Below are 14613 nucleotides of genomic sequence, written 5' to 3'. Positions count from 1 at the left end.
AATTTATAAAAGGAGCAAAAATAATAGAACAATGTTGGTTCGAAACAAAATCTTTAATAATCAATGGGTGATACCTTACAATCCATATTTGCTGACACGTTATAACCATCACATCATTGTTAAAATATACTCAGGCATAAAAGCAGTGAAATACCTTTATAAGTACATATATAAAGGCCATGATAGAGTGGCAGTAAACATTGAGTATAATGAAGGTTAAAAAGTTGTGAATGAAATCAAAAAATTTCAAGATGCAAGATGGGTATTAGCTCAGGAAGCTTTCTGGAGAATATATGAATTCCATCTTAATAAGATATTTTCGGCTATCATTAACTTATAACTTTACATGCCAAATCAGCAATATGTTTCTTATTAGAAACATCAAGACCTATCGAAATTGATTCACTTGGAACATGTCTCCAAGACGATGCTTACAGAATTTTATACTATGTGTAAAAAAAATTAAAGAAGGTAACAAGAAGAAATATGAAAAGAACCACGAAAATGAGTTATTATATGTGGAATTTCCTGAATGTTATGTTCGAGATTCAACATCAAAATCTTGGAGTCCAAGAAAATAGAGACAAGTGATAGGTCGAATAAACGGGGCTAACCCAATTGAAAGAGAGAGATATTATTTGCGACTATTGCTTACTCACGTTAGGTGTCTGACATCATTTGAGGATCTACTGATGGTAAATGGTATTCATTGCAAATCTTTCAAGCAATGTTAGGTGTCTGACATCATTTGAGGATCTACTGATGGTAAATGGTATTCATTGCAAATCTTTCAAGCAATCAGCCCAGAAATTAGGTCTTTTGGAATCTACTGATGGTAAATGGTATTCATTGCAAATCTTTCAAGCAATCAGCCCAGAAATTAGGTCTTTTGGAATTTGATGATAGCATAAGAGAGTGCTTAGATGAAGCCATTGTCTTCCAAATGCCAACAGCACTTCGATGTTTGTTTGTAACTATATTGGTTCATTGTGAGCCCACAGATGTTAATCATTTTTGGGATCAATATCTTGAATCAGTATCTGAAGACTTCTCAAGGAAACCACATGCTACTAGAGCTTCGGTGATAAATGATACTCTTCTCAATATTAACTTCTACTTAGAGAGTATGGGAAAGGATATTAAAATTTTTGATTTGCCACCTTTACAAACAAAAACCATTACAGAGGAAGGTTCATACCCAAGAGAAATAAAAGAAGAGCTATATGTACAAATCCTAACTAATGATCTAAATGCTGCAACAAAACTCAACTATGAACAACATACTGCATACACTACAATATTAACACGAGTTGAAGCAAACAAAAGTGGAGTTTTCTTTATTGACGGTCTTGGAGGAACTGGGAAGACTTATTTATATCGTGCTCTACTTGCCACAATAAGATCGCAAGGTATGATAGCTCTTACTACAGCGACATCAGGTATCGCAGCTGTAATAATGCCTGGTGAAAGAACACCACACTCCAGATTTAAAATCAAAATCCTAACAACAGATTCATCTATGTGTGGTATATCAAAGCAAGATGAGACATCAAAACTCATTAAAATAGCTCGTCTAATAATTTGGGACGAGGCTCCTATAGCTAAACGCGTTGCATTTAAAACATTGGATAGAACACTAAGAGATTTAATGGATCAAGATGAATCATTTGGCGGAAAAGTAATTATATTTGGTGGCGATTTCAGACAAGTTTTACAAGTGGTGCCTCGCTCAACAAGATCACAAACTATCAGAGAAAGTTTAGTAAGCTCACATTTATGGAGCAAAATGATCAAACTACAACTTTTAAAAAATATGAGAGCAAAATCAGACACAACATTCAGTGAATTTTTTCTTAGGATTGGGAATGAAGATGAACCAACAGTGACCCAGGGTCTCATAAAACTACCTAATGCAATGTTGATCCAGAATCAAGGTGATGACCTACCGGAAGATTCTCTCATAAATTCAATTTTTCCATCTTTAGATAAGAATTTCAAGTCTATTGACTATATGAAAGATAGAGCTATCCTTACAACAAAAAATGAATATGTTGACATGTTAAATGATAGACTAATAAAAAGGTTTCCAGGAGAAGAAAAACAATTCTATAGCTTTGATGAAACAGTTGATGACACTAATCATCATTACCAAGAAGAATTTTTGAACACTCTGCTCCCTAATGGACTACTGCTACACAAGCTCATGTTAAAAAATATTTTTCAATTATTTTACTAAGGAACTTGGATCCAACTAATGGACTGTGCAACAGTACAAGAATGGTATGTTAAGATTTTAACTACAATGTAATTCAAGCTAAAACCACAATGGGCCAACATGCTGGGAAAGAAGTTTTCTTACCAAGAATACCATTGTCACCAGCAGAAAATGAAGGATTACCATTCAAGTTCAAACACAAACAATTTACTATAAGATTATGTTTTGCAATGACAATTAATAAATCCCAAGGGCAAACAATACCTAACATAGGTATTTATCTACCTGAACCAGTGTTCTCTCATGGGCAATTATATGTTACTTTATCGCGGGGTACTTCTATGATGACAACCAAGGTCTTAATAACATCAGATGGAAAATTTGCAGAAGAGGAACAATACACAAAGAATGTTGTATACAAGGAAGTTATCTAGCCAAAGGAGGAATAATTCAAATGACAAATAACATTTTTGAAGGTTAGGAATTTATATAATAAGTACCTGCAATTTTATTAAAGTTTTTTTCTTAAAAATAATTAAAAATATTATAACTCATTATTACATCATTCACTCTGTTCGTTCAAAATCATGTACTAATCAAAATTAAAATAACTTTAAATATTGTAAATAATATTAATTAATAAATTCAAATTACTATAATTAGTGTTATACCTTTGATATAGAAATAGTCTTATTTTATTTTCTTTTGAGTTTATTTAGTACTTCAGATGCGTTGTTATTTATATATAACAAACTATTCAAAATCTTGCAGGAACAATATCATCCACCAACGAAGCACAAATTCCACATATCCAAATATGCCAACTAAAAAAGTTTCAAAGAGAGTGGACCATTCATGTTGTTATCCTAAGAACTATTGAGTCCTCTTATGAGAACAAAAAAGGATCAGAAAAACTACTAAAAATAATTTTTGCCGACTCAGAGGTAATGTAGCAATATTCTACATGCTATAATTCTATTGATAATTGTTGATACTTATTCTTAAATAAAGTAATACATACAATATTTAAGTACAATATGCATCACTTTTTTATCATGCCATAGCAATCGTTATTTTAAATCTATGCAGAGCCTTCTCAATTTTTTTAAATTTATAAATTATAAATATAAATTAAATTATAATTGTTAATGCTTATTCTTATATTAATTATTATCACCTTACTGTGTATAAGATCATATAAAAATAATTCCTGCATTTATTAAAGAGGTAAGCAACATGTAATTCATTTTCGCAAATTTTATACAACAAATATCATGCTTTCTTCCTAATTCTACGTAAATTAATTGTCTACATATGTCTAACAATATAAGCAAGCAAATAATGTGCATATGACATCAACACAACATTGTATACACACTGCAACAAAATAGTTATTATTTAGACTAAATTTTTAATAAGCATATTGACCATAAATTTATTATTTAGTTGCATGATCAAGCTAAATTTTTAAAAAATATAACTTATAAAGATCTGTAAAATGTAATACACTAGCATTAATTAATACATTTATACATAACTTACGTCATCTATCACTTATCTTATTTAGCTTAGGCTTAAATGAATGTTAATGTATTAGTTATTTGTGAGATAATTAATATTAGTAATATTTGCAGGGGAAAAAATACAAGGTATTATGTTTGGAGAAACTATTGAAATGTATAAGCACATGCTTCAGAAGAATCATGTTGTTTACATCTCAAATGGAGAAGTCAAACCAATAAACCCCCTTTATGGAAATATATATGAGTCAATTGAGTTGACATTGACTAAGAACATTTCTATCAAAGAATCAAAAGAAGAGTTTCAATTTGATAAGATATCGAACAACTTTATCTCAATCAAAGATGCAATTTCCAACGAGGATACAAGGAATATAAGTAAGTATTTGTAAAAACCTTTTATTTTTAATTTAAAAATTTATAAATGAATTTTAAACTTGTTATAAATTTATGTGCAGATGTTAATGAATTTTAAACTTGTTATAAATTTATGTGCAGATGTTCTTGCAATGATAGCAAATGTCAAGCCTATGATCAAGTACGTTACAAGCAGATGTTCTTGCAATGATAGCAAATGTCAAGCCTATGATCAAGTACGTTACAAGATATAATAAGGCGGGACATCATTATAGTAGACAAAGAGTATACACGCATGTTTTTATTTCACGATAAATTAATTATTCAAAATATAATATATTAACAAAAAATTATCTAACTTTTCTTACACAGTGAGATAACATTGTCTGTAACTTTGTTCAGAGATTTAGCTAACACTAAAGGTTCAATTATTGAAGGCAATATGAATGAAACAACTATAATAGCACTATCATATTTTAAAATATCATTGTACAAAGGTAACATTTTTTATAATTGAATTGTAAATTATTTATCAATAAATATCATATTCTAATTATAACTATTATATATGCAGGGGAGATGTGCATGACTTCGCAAATTGCATCAACAATATGTATCAACCCTAAAATACAGCTTGTTAAGGACATACAAGAATGGTAATTCAAATAAAAAAGGTAACTTAATAAATTAAAATTTTAATATTTTTAAAATTATATGCATGGCTCTTTCAAAAGATAATATCAAGACTAATGGTGCTCCATCAAGACTATTTAAAAATGCAGCAAAAATGAATATTGTTGACATTATGCAAGCTTCACAAAAATCATCAAAGATATGATATTAAAAATCCTACTATAAAATATTAATGAATCAATAGCTTCAGCTTCAAAACAAGCTAATATAAATAGATCTTGTTTCATTGTTAAGATATAAAGTAAACATGAATTTTTTTTAATTATATTCCCAAAAAAAATATTTATTTTCTAATCATATATTTTTAATATTTTTATAAGTTATATTAAATATGTTTTGAATACATTTACAATTATTACTTTTACATTAATTTAAAAAAAATCATTTTTGACTATCTTTTTTTCAATTATTTTATAATTTCTTATTTAATTTACTAAATATATGTAAACTATGATTATAACTAACTAAATTTTTACAAATCTATAGACATAATATGGCAGCTTTACTAGAAAAATAACTAATATCTTAAATAGGCATGAGGCTTGGTACTACTCTTGCAAAGGCTGCAATAAAAAAGTAGACAAAACTATTTATGACAAATGTCAAAATTGTCAAAAAAACAATGACGACAGTATACCAAGGTAAAGTACTATAAATTACTCATGAAAGAAAAATATAAGTATTAAATATAAAAATATCATCTGATGCACAATAATAATACAAAATGTAGGTATGTTATTAAAAGCATAGTTGAAGATGAGACAGATAATGCAAGAGTGACACTTTTTGACGCAGCAAAAACTTTGATAGGATATAAGGCTCAAAAATTCATGGATGATATAAAAGAGGTAACTTCTTACTTCATTATATATTATACATATAAAACAATATGTTTCATGTATAAGATCTTAATTTTTCCTCATTAAAACAGAAAAATAATCAGAGTTCATTCTTTCAAAAGTTTGTTCTCAACATCGGAAAGTTCATTCTTTCAAAAGTTTGTTCTCAACATCGGAAAGACATACAAGTTCCTTGTAAAGTTGGATGAGAACTCAAAGGATGAACGTGCACAAGGAAAGATAATAGCACAAGAAATCTAAATCCAAGAAGACATCACAATAAACATTGATGACGATGATTCAGTTCTCGATTTACCAAAAAAGAAGATAAAGGTGGAGAAGGGTTGATCAAGGGCCCACAAAAATTAAACATGAATAATTTTAATTTTCATTACATTTACAAATTGGTTGAAGGATTTCGAATGAGCTTTTCATATACTTTTAAGATTATGAACTGATGAATTTAATTTGTTAGGACAATTTATGATTTATAAACATATGCTCATATAGTTGTTTGATAACTATTGATTTATAAACATATGCTCATATAGTTGTTTGATAACTATTGCATGCTTTGATTGTTATTGCAGTTATTAGCTTAAATTTAACCTTTGATTGTTATTGCAGTTATTAGCTTAAATTTAACATTCAATTGTGTGAATCTAAATACATATTCAGAGAATAGTTCACTTTATTACTGTAAATTTGCATGTCAACTATTTTTTACTTATCTATACTACACACAAACTATTGTTGATGAGTCCTTTGCAAGAAATCTAATGACCAAGCACAGCTTCCTGAACCTGTTGAGAGGAAACAATAGCTTTCTACAGAGAATGTAGCTAATTTTATAAAATTGTTATTCTAATTTATTTCTTTTAGTAGTCCAAATTTATTTGTTTCTGTTTTATGACATGGTCAAGTTCTTAGTGTTCTTAAAAGAATAATCAATGAAGATTGCCTACTACTAGGTTTCAAACCGAAAGATGATCGTCCGGATTGGATGATATTACGACTTCTTTCTATTCAACCACCTATTGTAAGACCATCTGTTATGATGGACAGCTATGCTAGAAGTGAGGTAAGTTTGTTCTGTTTCACAAAATGATGGATAACCTGTATAGCGTTACAAAACCATTGCATCATATTTCTTTTTCCTTTTTACTACAAACTATTCATGCTTGAAGAAATATATCTTGATCACGAAATTTTTGTCCAAACTATTCATGTACATGAAAATCCACTCGCCAACCCTTTTTCTTGGACTTATTTCTATAGTATAAATTCGACTCATACGAATTATATGTCAATTAATACCTTTTTCTCTCGCTTAATCAAACTTGCTGAGAATAGCAAGCAACTCGGATTATATATGATTACCTTGTTTGTTAAAAAATTAGCAAGAAGAAACCTTGAGCTGTCCATTAATAATATATTTGGTTGAAATTTTTGGTTTTCATTTGATCATGTAATTGTTGTCCAAGCCACATTCCATTGTATTCAATGTGTCGGCTAACCCTTTTCTTGGCCACACTTCAGTAGTGTAAATTCGACTACATGTGAATAAAAAATGACAATTCAATACCTTTTTTCCACAAAGCTCCGCTGTAATTTTCTGTTACTAACTCAAATTTCAATACAATACAGTAATCTGAGTATCAACTTGGATTATGATTACCTTTGTTTCTTTAAAAATAATGAGAAGAACAATACAGACATAATTTTGTGAGTTTTTGACCATCATTCGAACAATTTTGTTCTATTCACTAAACATTATTCACGCTCAAATATGAGTATCCATTTGCTTATCCTTGTTCTTGGACATATTTTAATAGTGTAAGTTCGACTACATATGAACCAAACATAACAATTTAATGCTTTTTATATATATGAAATGTGACTGTAATTTTCTTTTGCTTAATAAAATTTTAATAAAAGTAATCAACATGGATTATGATTACCTTGTTTCTTGGAAAATACCAAGAAGACACCTTGAGTTGCTCATGTGATCATGAGTAGATGTCATTATATTCATAAACATTATTGAAATTCAAAGATGGCACAACCCTTTTTCTTAGACATGTTTCAATAGTTAAATTCTATCGTATATGGATCAAATGTGACAGGTTGATACCTGCTACCCCACTGTAAATTTTCTATTACTTAAAACATTTCAGAATAAGACAGAGAGCTTCATACCAACATGGATCATGATTACCTGGTTTCTTAAAAAGTAGTGGAAGAAACCTTGAGTTCTCTGGTTATAATATATTTGGTTTAGCTTTTTGACCCTTATATGATCATGTAATTGGTGTTGAAATAGCAGTTCATTCTATACATAGTTATTATTCAGGCTCAGATAGGAGAATCTACTGGCCAACCCTTTTTCTTGCATATATCTCAATTGTGTAATCCGACTAAGTATGAATCAAATATGTCAGCTTAATATTTTTTCCGAACCCCACCAAAATTTCCTTTTACTTTAATCGAAATTCAAGTATAAGACGGTAATCTAAATATCAACTTGGATTATGATTGCCCTCTTTAAAAAATAGTTGCTAATCTGTGTCTAAGCCAATCAACATGGAAATATTTCATGAAATGGGTTCTTTGTTAGTCCATTTGTTCCCTAAAAGACTGCTTAGTGCTTCTACTGAGAACACTCTTGCTTTTTTAGTGTACGATGAGAAGTTCTTTTCTGAATTAGCAAGGGAGGCTTCAGAGGTAGCAGGATGTTTCAGCTCAAGAGTAAGACGTCTGTGTAAAACCCCGAAAATTTGAATATATTGTGATAAATAATTATAAATATGTTATATGTTGAAAATAATGTATTTTGATGTTTGAGTATGATAGGAATTGATTTGAGATCAATTCAATGTATATTTGTGAATATATGAGTGTAAATACACAAAACATGCCCAAAGGCCAAGAGTGAAAATCTGAGAATTTTGACTAGTTGAGAGTTTCTATATTTTTCATACTGATTCAGTTAGAATTTGGAAAAGTGTATAAGAACAAAGTTTTAGGTCTCTTCAATAGCTTTCCAACGAATCTTAGATCACCTCATTCTAAGATCGGATGAGAAAGTTACAGCCTTTATACCAAACCCCAGTTTGAGCATGACCCAAAACCCTGCGCAGTCGACCGCCGTGGTCGCTGCGATCGACCGCTGGGCGAACCTGGTTCTGTCAGTTCTGTTTTGGGTTGGGTTTTATTTATACCGAACCCAGTTGTTACCCTAGGTATATATACTCGTTTTGAAGCTCTCAGAACCCTCTTTTGAACCCTAATAGTCTCAGCCCCCTCCTCTCTCTTTTTTAAACCCTAAAACCCCTTTCTTTAGCGATTCTTAGAGGATTTTGGAGGAGTCGACGCGAGATCCATCGGTGTTCAGCGAAGGAGGATTGTTTTCACTTGCTTTTGGGAGTTCATCTACACCCCTCAGGCGAGTAACATCTCGCCCAATCCCTCACCCATGTTTTTACGAGCTTTTCTAACGATTTAAATGAGTTTTCTTGAGCCTAAATCACTATTTTGCGTAGATAGATAGATCTTTATGATATGAGATGTGAAAATCAAGTATTTAAGTTTTCAAATGCTCACCAATGATTTTGGTTAAAGAGATCTAAATCTAAAAACGTTTTATTAAGAGTTAAATTTTTGATCTTTACTGTTTTATAAAGTTTAAAACACGGGTATACATGTTCATGATTTTTAGTGATGATTTTTACATGCTAAATGTTGTTATATGATGATTCATATGTGTTAGAATATGTGATATATCGTTTGGAAGCAGGGATGGGTTGTTTGGATCAATTTTGAAATAGAGAGAAACCTGAATTTTGGCATCTGCCAGTCTCACGGTCGACCGCAGCGCTATGCGCGGTCGACCGTCGGGTGTTCTGTCGAGCAGAACGTCTCTGCTCATTTTGCAGTCGACCGGAGTGGCCTCTGCGGTCGACCGCGATACTGTTTGTGCAGGATTTTGTCTTGTTGTGTATATTGTGTGTACGAATAGTTTACCTCGATTTTTCTAGCATGAAATTTACAGTATGGAACATTTGTCTATATATGTGAGTGACATTAGGATATCATTTTAGACCCGCACATCAAAACACGTGCGAGTTCGGGATATGTATATCTTTCCACATATACCTTTGACAATTACACCTCTTTGCTCATAGTCCATGTGTTGGACAAACATTACGATTAATCCATGTGTTGGATACTTATCATTACGGTCCATGTGTTGGACATGTATTTTATTCAGTCCATGTGTTGGGCATGCATTACCTTTAGTCCATGTGTTGGACATTTGCTAAACCATGAGCATGATACATAATTGAGTTTGGAGTACAGCCACTATTTTAAAAAACCTCCGCCTAGTCCGCTTAGGCGTACGCCTAGGCCTAGACTGTACCTAGGCCGTCTAACCAGCGCCTAGCACCTAGACGGTATTTAGGCTGATCACCTAGATTTTACGAGCGTTTAGGGGAGCATTGTCTGCTTACGTGGATTGCACCATGTAGACCTTGATTGTGATTTTATGTGTCGTAGCCTACACGTCTTTTAAACTCCATTAACCTCCAAATATGAACACCTCCACTACCTCCTCCGATCTTCAGCAAAACCTCATCGACCACCACTTAAATAAAAAAAGAAAAAATTGCCCAGAAACCGCTTAGGCGCCCGCCTAGACGACTAGGCGCTAGGCGCCAAGTCTGATGCCTAGAAGCGCCCAACGTTTAATGTAACATTGAGTACGACTTATTTATTAAGTTTGGACACGATAGCTACCTAGGCGGGACAGGACACTTATTGTGGCTTTGACATGGTTACATTTATCGATAGAGATGAGTTATTTTTTTTTCTTTATGGTTTCTTGTATTAGACCTCGGGTTTAGTATTTAGGGATTTACAATTTGAGATACAAGGTATATACATGAGGATTTTCTTGTTTGGATTATTTCGCTCGACGTACCTATGCTCGTGTTGTAATTTCCTAAGTACCAAAACCCATTATTGCTAGGATAAATGATTCTATATTTTTGTGTATTAACTGTATTTTTTTCATATACAACGAGCCCTCTCCCTTGGGGTTGGTTGTGATGTTGCTCGCTAGCACTTTGACGCTCGTTGTCCCTCCCCCTTTCAGGTGACGAGCCAGGTGCCCGGAGAGTCGCAGGTTGATGGTGATGCACTTTAGCTTCAACTGTCTATTTAGTTATATTTTATTTATGGAACTCCACTGTAGATTTTGTTTAGACATTTGAGGAATTTATTCTAGATGTTGTAAAGGTTGTGTGCCTTATTTCCTTACTCAGACTTGTTGTATTTGAGACTTGTTAAGAACTCCAGTTTATTCATTTTAGACATTGACCTTGTATTTCTGTATGTTGGATGATGAAATATTATTTTGATCTCTATCATTTCATCAGTTATCTCTTGTATTATCTTTTAATTGTTTTTGTACCTACACCTGTTATTGACTCTACTAGAGTGATAGAATTGTGATGGTGAAACATGTTATTGCACGGTGTGGTGAATGGCAGGTTTGACATTATTGGTTTCACCTTTGACTGCAGCCTTGTGTGAACCCAGGGGCGTCACAGTCTGCTCCATCTCCATGTTGCTCCTGGAGGTATTCAGAGATATATGTGGAGACTGCGTCATTGCTTCACAGATGATCAGCAAGTCATGGTTCAAGAAGGAAGGCTTTTACTTGATTATGTTACCATGAATGCTATTGCTATTCGAAAGATATTAAAGAAGTATGACAAAGTAAGTAATTCAACACTTATTGTGTTCCAGATATCCATTGTGTAAATTCTTACGTTATTAGTTTAATATATGGCAGGTACATGGATCTGTTACTGGCAGAAATTTTAAGACTGAAATGCATGATAAGAGGATTGAACTTTTGCAGTCACCTTGGCTAATTGAATTAGGTGCATTTTATGTAAACTTTACGAGGTCGAACATTGGAGAACCTGGAGAATTTTTTAGAAAATTCTCGTGTGATTTAAGTGGTGCACAACCTGTAATGTCTATGACCTTTTCTGACTCTATTAAGTATGAGTACAGTCTTACATGTGCTGTTTGCCTAGTAAGATGTTTGCTTCCATTCTTCATAATGTTAGATGTTTATTGTTCTGTGCTTTATCTAATTTAAGAAAAAGATTATAGTATTCCATTTCCATAGTCCAAGTAATCAGTAATTTTGAAATGCAGGCCTATTTGTAAGAGGATTTTCATGTCCTTCTCTTTTCTAAAACCACATTTATTACTTCACTACTTCTCTGCAAATTTCTTTTGATGATGAATTTAACTTTTTTTTGAGGGATATGATGAATATCCTCTTGTTCCATGCATAAAGTAATAGTTGGCAAATACTTATGTCGAGAACAATCTGAAAGCCTGACTGGTTGATGGTTGGACTGGAAATTTTCTGTTCGATTTGCTATCAAATTTGCATTCAAGGTTTTATGCATTCACCTTTTAAGTAATCACGTTTCTCCATTGGAGTAGATTTTGGTGCTTTGCAATTATCTATATTTTATTTTGTTAGTTGGAAATACTTGGGACCCCCCTTCAGATTATTAAACATGTTGAATCAATGTTATCATATGCATCTTCATGCTCCCTACTTGGCGACCTCCTTCAGATTATTAAGCACGTTGAATCAATGTTATCATATGTATCTTCTTGCTCCCTTCTTGCTTGACTGTTTTAATACTCATATTTCATCTCTTTGCTTTGTTTGTTCTTCTCATGTTTCTGTCTTCTTTATTAACTATTTTGATGTATTTTTCTTTTTATTAAACACCTAGCAACTCCTGATAAATTTGTTCATCCCCTTCTCTCTTTCCCCCCTTTTTCTACAGGACACTGTATTTAATCCATATGCTTTGAGCTGCGGACATCTTTTCTGCAAAAACTGTGCTTGCTCTTCAGCTTCTATGCTGATTTTCCAAGGTCTCAAGACAGCATCTAAGAAAGTGAAGTGTCCTGTGTGTAGATCGGTATGAGATGATTTAATTGTTTTATTCATCAACTTTATTATGCTTTTTGACTTGTATTTTGCGTGAATTATCTCCCTTTTTGTTGCAATGTTGATCCTGATACTAGGTTTTCGTAATGTTTTCTTTTGCATATATGAGATACTAATCCAAGAGTGTTTTTGTGAAAATTTCAAATTTTATGTTATCTGATGGTTCTCTCAGACTTCATAGTTTTTATGGAGGCAACTTGTTTGGCTCTGATTTGCCTACCTAGGAAGTATTTTGTTTAGAACAGAACTAACTAAAATCAACACCTCAAAATCTCGAGGAGGTCTTCTATTCCAACTTGTAAGCTTGTTATCTATTTTCTTAAGATATTCTCTCACCAATCTTAATATGACCATTGGAAATACATTAATAGAAAATGTCTGATTGCAAGTTCTTCCCTATCACATTTGAAACATTTTCCATTTCTTCACTACAGGTGCAAATTTAGTTTAACCCTTCATTTGTATGAGTATAGATACTCCATTTGGTTTTTTTGTTACCTCTCCTTTTGTTTATGTTTGTTTGTTGGCAGGGGTTCTTCTACAGGGAGAGGTGCCAAATCTAAAGCCTGCATCGATTCAGCTATGCCCTCACATTGCCAAGGATTGGTTTTATGGTGAAGATAAGGAACATAACATTAAAGTGGTTGTTCCATGATTGTCTGGCTGTGGCCAGCTTCGGTGATCAACTGCTTGCGGTTTTTAAGTTTTGTTTTTGTATGTAACATGTGCCTTATCTTCCCAGTGAACTTGTGACTTGGCATATTCTTTCATGCTGCTCTTTTCTTTCCTTTACCCAGTGAACTAATGTGATGTTGAATATTAGTTATTTGCAGCTAAGATCAACTAACTTTTTCTTGATTATGCTGTCACTTTTATCACGTGCACCATATATATGGTTGATTAGGTTACTTCTCTATAGACAATATTCTAATTAGTCCTGTGAGATAATGTTTAATTGACATTCATCTTGTGTATTGTGTATAAGTCAATGCATAATTATGAAAACATTATTAATTTTGACTCTTGTAGTTTCTTAATATGAATCACGTGCAATGTATGTATCCATATGTTTGATACATGGTTTAAATTAAATAAATCTTAATGAAATGAAGTATGTATCCATATGTTTGATACATGGTTTAAATTAAATAAATCTTAATGAAATGAATCAATAACAAAAGAATAAATTATGTTTGATACATGGTTTAAATTAAATAAATCTTAATGAAATGAATCAATAACAAAAGAATAAATTAAAAATTTACCACGTGCATTGCACGTGCAATCCTTACTATTTATCTTCAGAAAATCTTTTACTGGTTTTAAATGGATGAGTATACAATCAAATGGATGTTATTAAAACAATATTGGATTAAAATAATTTAATCCAATATTTCAAAATTTTTTACCGTGTTTATATGATGAAAGTTAAAACACAATTTTTAACCGTGTTATTATCCCAAAAGTTGTAAGTGATCTATTGTTTTTTCTTTGAACTTTTATACAGTGACATGTAATTGGGTGTACTTCTTGTTTCAATAAAATGTTACTGAATTCTTATTTTGAGTTGTTTGCTTCTTTGCTACTGTCATGCCTAATAGCATGTACTTCCGGGTTTGAGGAGCATGAAGCACCAGGTTCAATATCTTTTTTCACTGAGATCATTGCGTCAATTTTAGATACAAAATTTGGAAAGGATGAAATACACATTCTCAGCCGTGGTTATATGACTCTTAAGGTTACATTTTTTTAGCCGTTTATGTTCAAGTTTTCAATTGTTTCTTTTTTGAGGATAATCAGTCAGCAATGAGCTTTTGATATCCATGTTACAATCCTTTTGCAATTTTAAGAATCAACTGTTTCTAGTATTTAGTTTTTTTTTTAATTTTACTTTTAACTGATTTTAGCTATGGGATATAAACATGGACAGTGGTCCAG

The 14613-nt window shown here is 32.0% G+C and overlaps 2 protein-coding genes across 2 annotated transcripts; both read left to right on the top strand.

Annotated features, from left to right (window-relative positions):
- LOC109823152 (ATP-dependent DNA helicase PIF1-like) lies at window positions 833-2236 on the top strand. The gene has a single exon (XM_020389437.1). The coding sequence runs from the start codon at window positions 833-835 to the stop codon at window positions 2234-2236; it is 1404 nt and encodes a 467-aa protein (XP_020245026.1).
- On the top strand, window positions 8226-13330 carry LOC109823151 (probable E3 ubiquitin-protein ligase BAH1-like 1). The gene is made up of 6 exons (XM_020389436.1): window positions 8226-8372; window positions 11226-11405; window positions 11482-11730; window positions 12509-12646; window positions 13047-13109; window positions 13220-13330. The coding sequence occupies exons 1-6, from the start codon at window positions 8226-8228 to the stop codon at window positions 13328-13330; spliced, it is 888 nt and encodes a 295-aa protein (XP_020245025.1).

This window comes from Asparagus officinalis, chromosome 9 (assembly GCF_001876935.1).
Source record: "Asparagus officinalis chromosome 9, Aspof.V1, whole genome shotgun sequence".
Classification (NCBI taxonomy): Eukaryota; Viridiplantae; Streptophyta; class Magnoliopsida; order Asparagales; family Asparagaceae; genus Asparagus; species Asparagus officinalis.
The sequence above is the reverse complement of the archived record's forward strand: the minus strand, read 5'-3'. Positions and strand labels throughout refer to the sequence as shown.